Here is a 17,115-nt window from a genome sequence, read left to right as displayed (position 1 = left end):
GAGGATTGGGAGAATATCATGTGGTCAGATGAAACCAAAATGGAACTTTTTGGTAAAAACTCAACTCGTCGTGTTTGGAGGAAGAAGAATGCTGAGTTGCATCCCAAGAACACCATACCTACTGTGAAGCATGGGGGTGGAAACATCATGCTTTGGGGCTGTTTTTCTGCAAAGGGGACAGGACGACTGATCCGTGTTAAGGGAAGAATGAACAAGGTCTTGTATCGTGAGATTTTAAGCCAAAACCTCCTTCCATCAGTGAGAGCATTGAAGATGGAACATGGCTGGGTCTTCCAGCATGACAATGATCCCAAACACACCGCTCGGGCAACGAAGGAGTGGCTCCGTAAAAAGCATTTCAAGGTCCTGGAGTGGCCTAGCCAGTCTCCAGACCTCAACCCCATAGAAAATTTGTGGAGTCCGTGTTCCCCAGCGACAGCCCCAAAACATCACTGCTCTAGAGAAGATCTGCATGGAGGAATGGGCCAAAATACCAGCTACAGTGTGTGCAAACCTGGTGAAGACTTACAGGAAACGTTTGACCTCTGTCATTGCCAACAAAGGTTATGTTACAAAGTATTGAGTTGAACTTTTGTTATTGACCAAATACTTATTTTCCACCATAATTTACAAATAAATTATTTAAAAATCTAAAAATTTTTTTCTCATTTTGTCTCTCATAGTTGAAGTGTACCTATGATGAAAATTACAGACCTCTCTCATCTTTCTAAGTAGGAGAACTTGCACAATCAGAGGCTGACTAAATACTTTTTGACCCCACTGTATCTGTGTGGAGTTTGCATGTTCTCCCCATGTCTGTGTGGGTTTCCTTCAGCAGGTGCTAGTGCAAGTGAGGTGAATTGGAGATACAAAATTGTTTTTATGTTAAAGACTTGAACTGGTGAATGTTGTGTAACAGTATACACTGATCATTTTTAACATTAACACCTCCTTGTTTCTACTCTTACTGTCTATTTTATCAGCTCCACTTACCATATAGAAGCACTTTGATGTTCTGCAATTACTGTGATCTGTTTCTTTGCATGCTTTGTTAGCCCCCTTTCATGCTGTTCTTCAATGGTCAGGACCCCCACAGAGCAGGTATTATTTAGGTGGTGAATGATTCTCAGCACTGCAGTGACAATGACATGGTGGTGGTGTGTTAGTGTGTGTTGTGCTGGTATGAGTGGATCAGACACAGCAGTGCTGCTGGAGTTTTTAAGTACTGTGTCCACTCACTGTCCACTCTATTAGACACTCCTACCTAGTTGGTCCACCTTGTAGATGTAAAGTCAGAGACGATCGCTCATCTATTGCTGCTGTTTGAGTTGGTCATCTTCTAGACCTTCATCAGTGGTCACAGGACGCTGCCCACAGGGTGCTGTTGGCTGGATATTTTTGGTTGGTGGACTATTCTCAGTCCAGCAGTGACAGTGAGGTGTTTAAAAACTCCATCAGCATTGCTGTGTCTTATCCACTCATACCAGCACAACACACACTAACACACCACCACCATGTCAGTGTCACTGCAGTGCTGAGAATGATCCACCACCCAAATAATACCTACTGTGTAGTGGTCCTGGGAGAGTCCTGACCATTGAAGAACAACATGAAAGGGGGCTAACAAAGCAAGCAGAGAGAAACAGATGGACTACAGTCAGTAATTGTAGAGCTTCAAAGTGCTTTTATATGGTAAGTGGAGCTGATAAATGGACAGTATGTATATATGTGTGTGTGTGTGTGTGTGACTCTGTATTTTGCATGATCCTGTATGCTCACATCACTTGCAACTTGTTGCAACAAGTTATTGTACATGTACAGTGTATCACAAAAGTGAGTACACCCCTCACATTTCTGCAAATATTTTATTATATCTTTTCATGGGACAACACTATAGACATGAAACTTGGATATAACTTAGAGTAGTCAGTGTACAGCTTGTATAGCAGTGTAGATTTACTGTCTTCTGAAAATAACTCAACACACAGCCATTAATGTCTAAATAGCTGGCAACATAAGTGAGTACACCCCACAGTGAACATGTCCAAATTGTGCCCAAATGTGTCATTGTCCCTCCCTGGTGTCATGTGTCAAGGTCCCAGGTGTAAATGGGGAGCAGGGCTGTTAAATTTGGTGTTTTGGGTACAATTCTCTCATACTGGCCACTGGATATTCAACATGGCACCTCATGGCAAAGAACTCTCTGAGGATGTGAGAAATAGAATTGTTGCTCTCCACAAAGATGGCCTGGGCTATAAGAAGATTGCTAACACCCTGAAACTGAGCTACAGCATGGTGGCCAAGGTCATACAGCGGTTTTCCAGGACAGGTTCCACTCGGAACAGGCTTCGCCAGGGTCGACCAAAGGAGTTGAGTCCACGTGTTCGGCGTCATATCCCGAGGTTGGCTTTAAAAAATAGACACATGAGTGCTGCCAGCATTGCTGCAGAGGTTGAAGACATGGGAGGTCAGCCTGTCAGTGCTCAGACCATACGCCGCACACTGCATCAACTCGGTCTACATGGTCGTCATTCCAGAAGGAAGCTGACGCACAAGAAAGCCCGCAAACAGTTTGCTGAAGACAAGCAGTCCAAGAACATGGATTACTGGAATGCCCTGTGGTCTGACGAGACCAAGATAAACTTGTTTGGCTCAGATGGTGTCCAGCATGTGTGGCGGCGCCCTGGTGAGAAGTACCAAGACAACTGTATCTTGCCTACAGTCAAGCATGGTGGTGGTAGCATCATGGTCTTGGGCTGCATGAGTGTTGCTGGCACTGGGGAGCTGCAGTTCATTGAGGGAAACATGAATTCCAACATGTACTGTGACATTCTGAAACAGAGCATGATCCCCTCCCTTCGAAAACTGGGCCTCATGGCAGTTTTCCAACAGGATAACGACCCCAAACACAACCTCCAAGATGACAACTGCCTTGCTGAGGAAGCTGAAGGTAAAGGTGATGGACTAAACCCAATTGAGCACCTGTGGCGCATCCTCAAGTGGAAGGTGGAGGAGTTCAAGGTGTCTAACATCCACCAGCTCCGTGATGTCATCATGGAGGAGTGGAAGAGGATTCCAGTAGCAACCTGTGCAGCTCTGGTGAATTCCATGCCCAGGAGGGTTAAGGCAGTGCTGGATAATAATGGTGGTCACACAAAATATTGACACTTTGGGCACAATTTGGACATGTTCACTGTGGGGTGTACTCACTTATGTTGCCAGCCATTTAGACATTAATGGCTGTGTGTTGAGTTATTTTCAGAAGACAGTAAATCTACACTGCTATACAAGTTGTACACTGACTACTCTAAGTTATATCCAAGTTTCATGTCTATAGTGTTGTCCCATGAAAAGATATAATGAAATATTTGCAGAAATGTGAGGGGTGTACTCACTTTTGTGATACACTGTATAATCTGTTTAGAGGAAGAGAACATCTTGAATTCACAAATATTATCAATACAATAATAATTGTTTCCCGAGCCATCCTGATAACTCTAGTTTAGAGTTCTTTAAACTCCAAGGTTTTTAGCCAAGGTTGAAGTCTGGAATTTGATCAGATGCTGTCCAAATCTCTAGTTGCCAATAGTCTGGAATTGATTAGGAGTCTTGGCTCTTTTTGGAAAGGTTGTTCTTGGAGGATCTGTTTCCTTGTTATAGACCACAAAGGTTAATTGGAAAGCTTTACCAGAAGTAGAAAGTGGGGTTTTAATTTAGCATTTATATATTTTTAATTTGTTTGTCTACTATTAGATTTGTATTACCTTAGTTTGAACCAGAGCAATAATTTCTGTTTCTATATTTATTTATAGATGTGCTTTGCGCTGGCTGAAAGTAAAATAGAAAAATATAACTAAGAATAGCTTGCTTGTGCTAAATGTTGCAAGTTCAAGAATTTAATTCAAGTTTTATTCATGCATCAGGATTTCTGGGCAGATTTCTTTTCTCTTGAATTATTTATCTATGTTCATGTATGGCAAGCTGGATTAGAAATAAAGCAGAAGTATTTAATTAATGTGTTATATACATGAATTATGTTGCATTATCTGGAAAAGCTTGTCAGAATTTGCTGCTGTTTCCAGAGTGCTAATAATTTAAAATCCCAGCAAAAAAGAATCTTTCCACATTACAGCCGAGTCATTAAAACAACCGCACAGCAATTTTGGTTTTAATCGAATGTCAGAAGAATCAATAGTGCCGCATGCACTTGGGGGTCCCTCCAAATAGCCTGGAATATCTTCATGCCTTTATATGGAAGTGTTTAACAATGCGTTTGTTAAGCTCAGAAGAATGAATATATATATATATATATATACAGTAGACCCTTGACTTATGAATTTAATTGGTTCCGAAAAACTGTTCTTAAGTCAAAATGTTCGTTAGTTAAACCTATTTTTCTCATAAGAAATCATGTAAATAAAATTAATCTGTTCCAGACCTCCCAAACCACCCCCTTACCTAACCTCTCTAATGTCTTAAATGGTCTTTTTTGTTATAAATACAACTATATTTTCCCTTAAATCTTAAATTATAGAATAAATTATAGTAATAAACAGCAATACACAGTATTACTGTACATAAAACACACATCACATTTCGGTACAGTACGTGTGCTGTACCATACACCATAATACATTTCTTTTTTTTTTTTTTATAAAATGTGTCTAGCAGAAACAACAATAACTCTCATATTTCTCTATTATTTTCTTCTTTATTTTAATAGTGTTGTATTTTGTAGGTGTAATTGCACGAAAGAAAGAATACTTTACTCAGCGATTTCCTTCTTCTCTCTCACTCACTGTCCCCTCTGTCTGATACACAGTGACAGCTACTGGCTGGAGTAATTATACAACAATGAATAGTAATAGATTTTTTCATTTTCTCAGTACTACGCTTCCTCTGCACCTTCTTTGGGGACAATTTAATACTGAATTTTACAAAATATAAAGAAAACAGCAAAAAAACACCGTCTATATATATATATAGAGGAGAGAGAGAGAGACACGGTCGGAGTGAACGTGTTCGTGGCATCACGTGTTTCGCGAATTTCGGTTCGTAATCTGAAATTTGTTCATACATTAAGTTGAAAAAGATCGTTTGTAACCCAAAATGTTCATATGGTAAACCGTTCGAAACTCAAGGGTCCACTGTGTGTGTGTGTGTGTGTGTATATATATATATATATATATATATGTGGGGGGGCTTATGTGGAGTCTACCTTCCTCCTGTTTTCTTTCAGGTCTGTTCGTTCCTTCGTGTGTGACCTCTTTGCTAAGTATGAGACTCCTGGAGTAGAATTGATCCCACCATCTCTCAGTTGGAATTGGATAAATCAGTGCTCAGGAACCAGTGCGTGGCAAGGGTCAAAATGTAAACGATCCCTACCAGACACTCCCTCCCCCGAGGATCGACGTAAACCGAGACCATTTCAGGGGAAGGCAGCTGGGCTTTAGCAGTTAGCTTGTGCATTAAGTACTGAGGGTCCTTTGCTTCCGTTTTTCTGCTCGCACCAACCCCCCACCCCCCCTTTTTTTGAACAACTTTGTATCCCATATGTTTTTGTGATTCACACTGAAATATGTTTATAATTAGGTTAAGCGCTATCAGGTCTAATAACTGTTTTGGGTGCATTTCCCCGGATTGAAATTAAATCAGTGCGTGCAGACCCTCTCTGCATGCAGAGGCAGAACCTGACCTGGCGAAACATGTGCTCGCGCTCTCAGCCGGTCGCCTTCAGACACGCAGCGGTGTTTGTTTTGATCTGATCTTCCACTGTGACTTCACTGATCAAATGGCTTGAGAAGGATCTGTTTCCTTCTGCCACAATCAACAGTCTCGGAAATGAATTTGAGGTATTTTCAGGAAAACCTTTGATGCTAACCATTTTGTTTCTGAGAAGGACCAGGGTATAGTTCGGCCTCACTTCTACTACAAATGCGGCACATTTAATGACCCTGCGTTCTAATTAGTTTCCTGTGCATGTTGGTGGGGCTGGGTTTGGTAGTCTTTTCCTGGGCTTTTCAAAAAAAAGTATAAATTCAAAGAGTTTTTGCCTATTTTTAGTGTACTTTAATACTTTTGTACTTAATCTTTGTGTACGTTAATACTTTTTGCTTTAATGTATCTTGGGCTGCTGTAATAACTGACCCTATGGGATTGATAGTTATCTCTCTCTCTCTCTCTCTCTCTCTCTATCTATCTATGTAAATATAGTTTTAGTGTAACAGTGCATGGCATTATATTTACATTTTACATTTTTGGCATTTAGCAGACGCTTTTATCCAAAGCAACTTACAGTACTGTGACAGTATATTGTCTAAGCAATTGAGGGTTAAGGGCCCTGCTCTAGGGCCCAACAGTGGCAACCTGGCAGTGGTGGGCCTTGTACCAGCGATCTTTCGATTACTAGTATAGCACGTTAACCACTAGGCTACAACTGCCCTTTTTTAAACACCCAAACAAGCAAACAAATATAGTGGCCTAACACAGTGGTTCCCAAACGTTTTCTGGAGTGCCCCCCTTCCCCCACCACACACCTACACGCCTTTTGCTTCCAAATTTCACTGGAATTTAATTAAAACACTCTAATCCACTGTAAAAACTTAGAATTCAACAAAATTTTATTTTATAATGTACTTTAACAGTGGAAATGTACATGTTACCTGCATTATGTGTCTTACACAGTAAAAATGTAACTCTCACAAACTTGTCCATCTTGTGCTAGCAGTGCTTGAACGTTCCTCATTCATTGTGCCTTGCTGTGCACCCCCTGCACAAACTTCACTCGTCCCCCCTCCTCCCACTTTGGGAACCACTGGCTTAACAGAAGAGCTGAAATCTAAATCCAGCACTGCACCTTCAAATCCATGCACCTCTGCCTGAGACCCGAGTGCTAAAGAAGATACAGTGTCACCCCATAAATTGGTCAGGCAGAAACAGTATAGTATACTGCCCAAAGTATACAGTTGCTCCATCGTACAAGTGAGTTTTGCCATGTCGTCTTCACAGGTAAAAATGTAGTAAAATAGCTTGTACTTAAGTTCATCAATTCTCAACATGATCGTCATCAGATGCCTGGTTTAGTTTCCACCATGCTGTTATTGTAGAGCAGGAATGTCTCTGAGCAACAAGAGTTCAGACTTGTAGTGGAAACAGGCAGAATGTTACTGTTAAGTGCTAAAACATTCCTAAGGTTAAATTGTCTGTCCTTTGGTGCAACACAGCGTTTCGTACTGCCTTGCAAGTTCAGTCCACACACACACACAAACTGTCTGTATGATCTTTATGGGTTGGGTTTCTATGACTTTGCAAGCCCAGTATTACCATGCCAATGCCAGGCATCAGAAGGAGTGATGCTTAGCGCACTACTAGTGGACTCTACTAGTGGACCATTAGTGCAGCAGTCTAAATATATTTTGAAGTGAGAAGGATTCAAGCTTTAATACCTTGTGTCTGACTTCAGAATCAATATTCTGTGGTTTTCAGAAAAACAGAACATCTATCTGGAGCCAAGGTGGCATATCACTTATAGTACTGGACAACTGTTCAAAAGGTCATGGGTTTAAATCCCACCTTTTTTTTTTTTTTTTTTGCTATTCTAGTTCTGCATTTTTTCTCCCAATTTAGTAAGGTCAATTCGTCTTCTGCTGCTGGAGACTCTGTTTATGTTCGAGGAGGGTAATTTTGCCCTTGTTAGTCAACAATCCCTTCTTATGAATTTGTGCGAGGAGAGCCACACCCTTCTCTTCGGGCTCAATAAACTTCCTGTACAGGCGCCTCGGGCTACTAACCAGGGTCCTTGCACAGCATTAAAGACCCCACTCACTTTTTGGTCCGTTCTTTTCCCACCCGGCAGACTAAATGGCCAACTTTCTCTGCTGCAGGCACTGCCAATTATGCCTGCTAAGGGGCATCCAGCCGACTGATAAGCAGTACTGAGTTTTAAACTCATGGAGTTAAACCCCACTTCTGGCGATGTTTCCTCCTCTTTAGCTTGGATTGTGGTCTGTGTGAATGTTAGGTTGTGTTGGATTGAAGTATCCGCCAAATGCATCAATGTAATAAATGAAACAGTTACCCTAACGCTAGCTGTAGTCTTCAGAGAAGGAAATGGTCGTACAGTAATGGAATATTCTATAGTGCTATTAAGTGGAAAACCTGATGCCACGGTATACAACGAAATTCTAAAGAAGTGTGTACTTCCAACTGTGTGACTGCTTCAGCATGACAATGCCCCGTGCAAATGAGGTCCATAAAGTAATTGTTTGCGGTGTGTGTTTGTGGTGGCCTTTGCAAAGCCTTGACCAACGACTTCCAGCAGACCTTATCACAGTGTCTTATCATAGTGTCTGACCTCCAATGCTCGTGTGGCTAGGTGAATCTGCAAGGTCATGTTCCAAAATCTAGTGACACTTCTAGATAAGCAGAGGCTGTTAGAGCAGGCAAAGTGGGACCACTTTGAATTTGAATTAACATAATGTCTGCTGGTCAGGTCTTTACCTATATTTTCTGTATATTATGCAATTTGCTGTGAAATTCAAAATGTAAGGTTTGTGTTTAGCACTTTAACGTTTTTCATTCACGTAGCATTCAAGTGCTTCACGTTAATTTGCGCTATGAGGTGGCCCTAGTGTAACTGAGTGTAATAAACTGTACACAAACAAACTATCAGGAGCATAATACTTTACTGACTTTTGAGGCGCAGCAAAGACTACAGAGATGATTGTGTGTGTAAAGAAGCACACTTTTCCATTGATTATGGAATCCCCAAAGGGACAAAATGCACTCAATGCATAAACGCATAAGTCAAACATTGTTGACACACTACACCACAGAAAAGTCTGTTACACTAGCTATCCTACAGCAAGAAGTCAAAGTGTAAAGCAGCTAAAAAATACTTGAGTAATTGAGTTTGGAAAGCTCCCAACCAGGTTTGTGGACACACAGGGGGGTGTCAAAACACTGGCGAGTATTTTCATATTTGAGACGGAGCCTCGTGAATGTTCTAGGTTTACATTCAACTATTAAAGTAGGCTGTGCTGTGTATTGTAGCTTCCATTTATTCTATCATTTAATTTATGTGTGTAATTTATTGACTGTCCGTGAAATGTGCCACTTTTTTTTTTTTTATCCGTAAAAAAAAATAAAAAAAAATAAAAATGATATTTGAAATAGAAGGTCCAATAAACTGAGCGCATTTTCCATGATTTTAGTAGGGCCCTACATATAGCGTATAAACATAATCCTATATAAAAATCAGTGTAAATAATTATACAGCACAGTAAAAACCTCTCTATTTGCTGGCATCACTACATATAAATGTTTTATTTGGGTTTAGCTTTAAACATTCCAAAACATTTACTAGCCTGTAAAAGATCTTAAAAATAGCCCGATGATTCAAGGGCCAGTGTACCAACCCATCTCTAATGGACTTACTCTGGAGACTCACTTCATCTCCTCTCGGCTTTTTTGGAAGGGCATTTTCATTTGTCTGTCACCATTACCTCGCCCTCTCTCATCTCCCCCACAGTTATGTCATTGTGTGCCTTTTTTGGGGTTCTTAGTCTTGGCGTGAATCATCATGATTGCTTCGCTTACTTAATGAAGAAAATTTGTCACTCTGGAGTACTGATCCAAATGCTGAGGCTGGATGGAATTTTTGTTGTCGTTTAGCATGTACATCAGATACGTCCTATGTAATGCTTTAAAAAAATCAGGAAAACACTGATTTAGACATTATTTTGTGATACTTTTTAATAATTGCACACTCGTTTTAATTGGTTTTCCTTCACACTGTATTAAAGAAATGGCAGAAAATTGTATTATATAGGATGCCAGTTTTACCGGTTTATTTGAACCGGTCATTTAGTTTGATGATTAACTGATATTCAATAAGCTCATAGCGTCCCATCAAATTGAGGAATTGGGATGGAATTGAAGATACTAATTTTTTACCCACTTTTGCTGAAGCTGCTAATTTCTGCTTTTGTTAATGCACCATACATTTTCAATAGCAAACAGATCTGGACTGCAGGCAGACCAGTCAAGCACACACACACTGTTTCTTGTGCTGAATGAGGCTTGGCATTGTTCTGCTGTAATAGACATTCATCTTTTCAAAATACAGCTTCAGGTTGAATTTCTTGATGCAGCAGAGGTCTGTGTTAAGTGAAACTGATTTTCCAAAGTACTTGTGAGCCCATGTGACTTTATTCATCATGGTAGCATGATGGTTTCTTAAACAGTACCTGATCAGGGCTTGATGGGCACACACGTTTAGCAGCATTGAATCAAGCTAAGAAGCTTTGTCTTTGAACTAAATGACAATTTTCTCCTGTAGTTTGGTACAAAGTAGTGGACGGCGATCCATCCTTGCTTGCAAAGGCTAAACCTTTGGTGCATGCTCCTTTTATATTCTATCTTAATGAGCTCACCTGATACCAGTTAAACTGCTAATAGTGGAACCTTCCAGAACAGTATTACTTGCTTAACATTAGCCTCATTTTTCTGTCCCAACTTTTTTAATGTGTTACATTCTATTCTATTTTATATTTAAAAATTATAATTAGGTTCGTCAGTGAAAACACTGAAAATGTTTTCTTGGTACTTTTATCAGTTAAATAACAGTTTAACCCATTTAACAAATCACACTTTTTAGTTTTTATTTCATTTTTAGAAAGTGCCCCCACTTTTCTGTAAATATGTACTGAATTTTTTACACATTGTATGTGTATAAAAACAATTCATTACGAGTACTAAGTAATCGTGCTTTTTAAAGAATAAAGATAAAACCGGTCTGGTAAAGCTTTTCTTGACGGCAATATCATAGTTATTATAAGATGATAAGCTAATGAGTTCTGCTTTTATACTGAAGTATGATGCAAAATATCCACATCATTCTTGTTTAGTTAAAAAAAGCTACACACAGATTTACATGCACAGAGATTAAGATGCATTTAGAAAAACAATTCACAAAAATCAATAAAGTTTCTTAAAGAGTAACATTAAATGTCTCTTTTGTGCCAAGACAATTTATCACTGCCTAGTGTTCTAACTTTTAATACTGTTTGTGTATAATTGGTACTAGTCGGTTGGAAGGGATTATTACATTCCTTTAAAAAAAAAACCTGTAAGTTAGAAGTTATGTGGCAGTGTGTTTAATATAATGGTCTGAATTTTTTCCCTTTGCAGCATGTTGGCAGACAAGCTGAACATGAGCCCCGAGGAGGCTGAACGATGGATCGTCAACCTGATTCGTAATGCTAGGCTGGATGCAAAAATCGACTCCAAACTGGTAAGAGGCTCTCTACTCATTTATTTCAATCTGTATCAGATTCCCCTAACTGCTGGAGTGGTTAACTAAACGGTTCTGCTTTCTCTTTCGTCTCTGTATCTCTCTCCTCCCCGCTGATGTATCGACGTACCTTACACATGTTTTACGGAATGTTTGGAATAAAAGTTGCACATAATTAACCGATCATTATTTTGTCCTCGTGGCTTAATGAAAGGTTCCACCTTGGACCTACTCCTTCACTAAGGCAGGAGAGCTGTATTATTACGGCCCTTCCCAATGTCATAACAAACCCACCACGTAGCACGCCCTCTGTAATCTCCCAAATCACACAACATTATAACGGCGTGGTCTAGAATTAACCCCACCATGTTTGGCAGTGATAAAAAGTGGGTACGTGGGAGATACAAAACGTCGGTGTGTTCGCTTTGTTTATATCTGATCTGGGCGGCACGGTGGCTTGGTGGGTAGCACTGTTGCCTCACAGCAAGAAGGTCCTGGGTTCGATTCCCAGGTGGAGCAGTCTGGGTCCTTTCTTTTTCTCTGCGTGCGTTTTTTCCACAGTCTAAAGACATGCAAGTGAGGTGAATTGGAGATACGAAATTGTCCATGACTGACTGACATTAAAACTAGAACTGATGAATCTTGTGTAATCAGTAGCTACCTGTCCTGTCATTAATGTAACCAAAGTGTAAAACATGACATTAAAATCCTAATAAATAAATATCTGATCTACTTTCGACAGGGTCACGTGGTAATGGGTAACAACGCAGTGTCGCCATACCAGCAAGTGATCGAGAAGACCAAGAGCTTGTCTTTCCGCAGCCAGATGCTGGCCATGAACATCGAGAAGAAGCTGAACCACAGCAACAGGAATGAGGTCAGGTCGTCTCTACTGTTCCCACGCACACCTACCCTCCATCCACCTTTTTTTTTTTTTATCTGTTCTCGTCTATTCTCGCCGTTTGACTCCAACCCTGTACTTTAAACACTCAAACGATCTTGTCGAGAGTCTGAGGAATGCAGAACAGCCATCAACTCTGTGCTATCTGTACATGGTATAAACCAGTAAGAGCAAGTTTAACGCAGTGAGTGCTTTCATCATGCCATTCTTCTTCAAAGCACTAATGACAAGGTAGATGGCAGAACAGCCATAAAGAATAGGGCCCGAGTCCAGTGACTCAGCTCCGAAGAGTAAACACACACACACACACACACACCAGTACTCTATGAACTCGGAGCTGGAGTTCTCTACACTTAGGAGTCACCACAGATGTTTGGCTTGGGGTCCAGGCACTTACTGTTTGATCTTTGTGTGAGAATGCATGTGTACAAGTGCATGTTGTACAGGTTAAACAGCCTGCTGAGACCCGAAATAAAGACAGTCTCATAATGATCTGAATAAAATGAATTTAGTCCAAATTGTGACTTCTTTTAAATTGAGTTTAAACATTTGAGCCTTCATGAAGGGTTGAATAATATACACTGATCAGCCATAACGTTAAAACCACCTCCTTGTTTCTACACTCACTGTCCATTTTATCAGCTCCACTTACCATGTAGGAGCACTTTGTAGTTCTACAATTACTGACTGTAGTCCATCTGTTTCTCTACATACTTTTTTAGCCTGCTTTCACTCTGTTCTTCAATGGTCAGGACCCCCACAGAGTAGGTATTATTTAGGTGGTGGATCACTCTCAGCACTGCAGCAACAATAACATGGTGGTGGTGTGTTAGTGTGTGTTGTGCTGGTATGAGTGGATCAGAGTTTTTAAATACTGTGTCCACTCACTGTCCACTCTATTAGACACTTCTACCTAGTTGGTCCACCTTGTAGATGTAAAGACAGAGACGATCGCTCATCTATTGCTGCTGTTTGAGTTGGTCATCTTCTAGACCTTCATCAGTGGTCACAGGACGCTGCCCATGGGGCGCTGTTGGCTGGATATTTTTGGTTGGTGGACTATTCTCAGTCCAGAAGGGACAGTGAGGTGTTTAAAAACTCTATCAGTGCTGCTGTGTCTTATCCACTCATACCAGCACAACACACACTAACACACCACCACCATGTCAGAGTCACTGCAGTGCTGAGAATGATCCACCACCTAAATAATACCTACTGTGTAGTGGTCCTGTGGAGGTCCTGACCATTGAAGAACAACATGAAAGTGGGCTAACAAAGCATGCAGTGAAACAGATGGACTACTGTCAGTAATTGTATAACTACAAAGTTCTTCTTTGTAATGTTTACATTTTACATGTGCTTTATAAACCATTTCCTCACCTCCAAATCACCTTCTTTACTTATCTTTAAAAATTAATTGATTTTTATTTCATTATTTTTTGGCTACTCACATGTTTAGAGGTTGCCACCGAGGATCTGGTCCAAAGACCAGACAGTCTTTACCCCAGATGCCCTAGATTTTTTTTTTATTCAGGTTTGGGATTGGCACTGATAAGCCCACCTTCCAGTGGCTTGACTATCCAATCATTTCCCCACTCAGACTTAACCAATCATGTCTGTGTAGATGCCTGACTGGCCGATAGTACCGCTGAGATTTAACCCCCAGATTCCCCCAGATTGGGCTAGCGTATTTTTACTTTTTTACTGTATTTTACTGTATATTGATTATTAGTATTTGAAAATAGTTAATTAATACAGTCTTTCCACAGTCCTGATATTTATTTATTTATTCATTCTTATTTTAATTCCATTTTTTACAAACTAAGTTACTTACTGGAGCAGTAATGTCTGAATGCAAAAGGGATATAATGCAAAGTACTAAACTTTTAATTTTTAAAGTCAAAGAATTACATTTCTATCTATTAATTCGAATTGTATTTATAAATCGCCCCGTCCACGCATAGCTCATATGCACATACCCACTAACTTATAACTTCTGTAAGATTTGTGTTTAAACTTGTAGTTCAGTTCTCTTGTTCTGGACCAAACAAGAAAATTATACATTATTACATTTTAGTCCTGGTATGCTTAGTGTTCACTCAAAATAAGTAATAAAAAGTGACATATGACGCACATATTTTGCAAGCCAGTCATCAGAACAATTCACCACACAGGGCTTAATGCACTTATCAGTGTTGTGTATACCTACTGGAAGCACATTAATAAGTGGTAAAATGGATAAAGGTGCCAAAACAGTACTCAGTTCTCTCTAGGCATGTTTAGTGTCACATCCTGTGTTTGGTTTGTTTAGATGTCTTTGATTCATATTGTGTTCATACCTCAAACAAATCACTTCAGAATTTGTTTAGAAACCGAACAAGACCCCCTGCTCAGGCGGTTCTAGTCTGCTTATTTGATGAGCACCAGAGTTCAAAAGCAAGCGTTCACGCTTACTGTAACAAACCATTACGGTACTAACAGAGCAATCGCCGCAGGGTTTGTTTAATCAAACCAAAGCTGACACACCCTAAAAATAGAGTCCTGCTTCCACTAAATGTATTAGTTTTGCAGAAGTTTTCCACTGTTCAGTCTGCTGCATGTTTCAAGTGAACCGGTGTCTGTACAAAAAGGTGTCTGTGGTAATTGCTCATATGCTGCATGACTTGGAGAAAAGCAATGAGTAGGGATGTAACGATGCACCAATACACAGTTAAAAATCGATGCATTTTTGCCACGATTTAAATCAGTAATTCAAGAAAAATGAATCGATATTCACTTTAAACAGCAAAGGGCACTTGCGCTAGCCACCTCGCCTGGTTGCCAAATCGAGCTTTATTCAAAATGGGCGAAAACTCAAAGGTTGCGGTGGTGATTTATGCCTGACTTGGCAATCACTACACAGTTCTAGAAAAAAGGTGACCGCAGGTGAAGATGTGGAACTTGAGGATGCCCCCTCTTTCAAATCAGAAGTGTGGCAGCATTTTGGCTTCCTCAAGACCGAAAATGAAAAAAAGATAATGGACAAAACAAAAACAACAGGATACTGAACTACACAAATAGCACAACGAACATGATAAACATATAAACCTGCACCACAGTGATAAGCTCCGGTCAGCCCGCGTAAGAGAAAATCATTCATAAAAGGGCAAACCACGCTGACAAGCGCGTTTACATGAGGTGCATTGGTATTTTCATGGCAAAAGATATGAGGCCATTTTCAGTAGCTGAAAATGAGGGATTTCGGTTGTTGGTTAACACACTGGAGCCTAAATACTGCATTCCATCATGCCTGCTCTTTAGCCATACTGTAATGCCAGCACTTTACCAAGCTTGGAAGGATCACAGGCAAAACCTTAGTTTATATATTTGAGGTTACTTTCTTTGTTTGTATTATTTATTTATTTATATAATGTGTGGTTTGTTTTAAAATTTCATTTGTTTTTTTACACAAAATGTGAGGGGAAATGTTTTGTTTTTTATTTAGATAAATAAAAGATAAGCACTTATACAGTATTCTATTTTATTTTTTAAAGAGAAATGATAAAAGGAAACTTTGTCATTTGTTTTTAATTTCATTTTGTTTAAAAAATCGGGGGAAATTGTGAACTCAGTATCGTGAATCATATCGTATCGTGGGTAGAGTGTGTCGTTACATCCCTAGCAATGAGATATACAGTATATATATATATAAGAAAAATAACATGATCAGTGGGTGGCACAGTGGCGCAGCGGGGAGTGTTTGGTGCAAGTTTCCAAGTCATGGGGGCTGGATCAGGAATAAATGCTGAATATACATGTATGTGTGTTAACACTTGAATGGTGGAAACCATTTATGCACAAAACATACTTCATCTGTGTAAGATGATTTACAGGACCGTCTCAACCTGTTTGCCATCATGTTCAACACACAAAACCAGCGAGCAACAGTACCATTTAAAGCCCGGACACACATTTCGAGGGGAATAGATCCATTAGTGTTAATATAATTTTGACTCACCCTGTATATAAATCTATGTGTGTACAGTACAAATTCTTTTTCTGCATATCCCAGTTAATTTGGAAGCTGGGGTCAGAGCGCAGGGTCAGCCATTGTACGGCACCCCTGGAGCAGTCATGTTTAAGGGCTCAACAGTTTAAATGTGAACCGACAATCTTCTGACTGATACTCCAAAGCTCTACCCACTAGGCTACCACTGTCCCTTTGCATTCAAAAAATGATCACTTTGCTGGAGATTTAACCAATTATAGCATTCCAGCTTTGTTTTTGTTTATGTAAACTGTTTAATTAACAAATCGTATGCTTTGTTTTTTTTATTCTGCAGACTCCAAACTGGGCTGGCCAAGATACCGGATTCTGTTAAGCACCACTGCGGAGGACTCGCTGCCCTGTTCCTCTTCGTACTGTCCACCATTCCCGTCAATCTCCTGAATTTGTTTCCCTTATTATGCCATGCAAATCTTAGTTCAGTACATCTGGTGTTCAATAAAAAATCCTACAAAAACTTATGACCCTGTATTCTTTTTTTATTATTATTGTTTCTGGACAGTAAGTGGTTAGGGCTGAAGTGGTCATCCTCCTTTGTGTGTGATAGATGAATTTTTAATGTGCACATTGAGTCATCAAGTGGGTCGCGGTTCGAGTCTGCGTTTTCATGAAACACCTCATCCGTGCACTGTAATGATGAACGAGTGTTTAGTCTGCTGACTTTTACATCCCTGTACCATCCTGGGTCACCACTCGCCCGCTCAGGGAACATCAGGGAAGAAAGCCTGTAACGGTGATGTCAACTGGTTCAAAACAATATTCGATGCCAGTCATGCCATCCGTGTGCGTACAGCGCCGCTGCGGACCCATACGTCTGCATTAGCCAACAGCGCAATCAGCTTAATGCCCTGTCCACTTATAGCCCCTTCTCTTTTT

The 17,115-nt window shown here is 40.1% G+C and overlaps 1 protein-coding gene across 1 annotated transcript in view; it reads left to right on the top strand.

Moving 5' to 3' along the window:
• Positions 1 to 16,696, top strand: part of eif3ea (eukaryotic translation initiation factor 3, subunit E, a) — a 72,262-nt gene extending 55,566 nt beyond the window's left edge. Inside the window, exons 11-13 of the mRNA XM_062991325.1 lie at positions 11,191 to 11,293; positions 12,036 to 12,170; positions 16,517 to 16,696. Coding sequence (XP_062847395.1) covers positions 11,191 to 11,293; positions 12,036 to 12,170; positions 16,517 to 16,555 — 277 coding nt within the window. The 3' untranslated portion in view covers positions 16,556 to 16,696. The remainder of the gene's footprint in view (positions 1 to 11,190; positions 11,294 to 12,035; positions 12,171 to 16,516) is intronic.
• The last annotated feature ends 419 nt before the right edge of the window (positions 16,697 to 17,115 follow it).

This window comes from Trichomycterus rosablanca, chromosome 3 (assembly GCF_030014385.1).
Source record: "Trichomycterus rosablanca isolate fTriRos1 chromosome 3, fTriRos1.hap1, whole genome shotgun sequence".
NCBI classification, from domain to species: Eukaryota; Metazoa; Chordata; class Actinopteri; order Siluriformes; family Trichomycteridae; genus Trichomycterus; species Trichomycterus rosablanca.
This window is presented reverse-complemented; position numbering and strand designations above follow the sequence as displayed.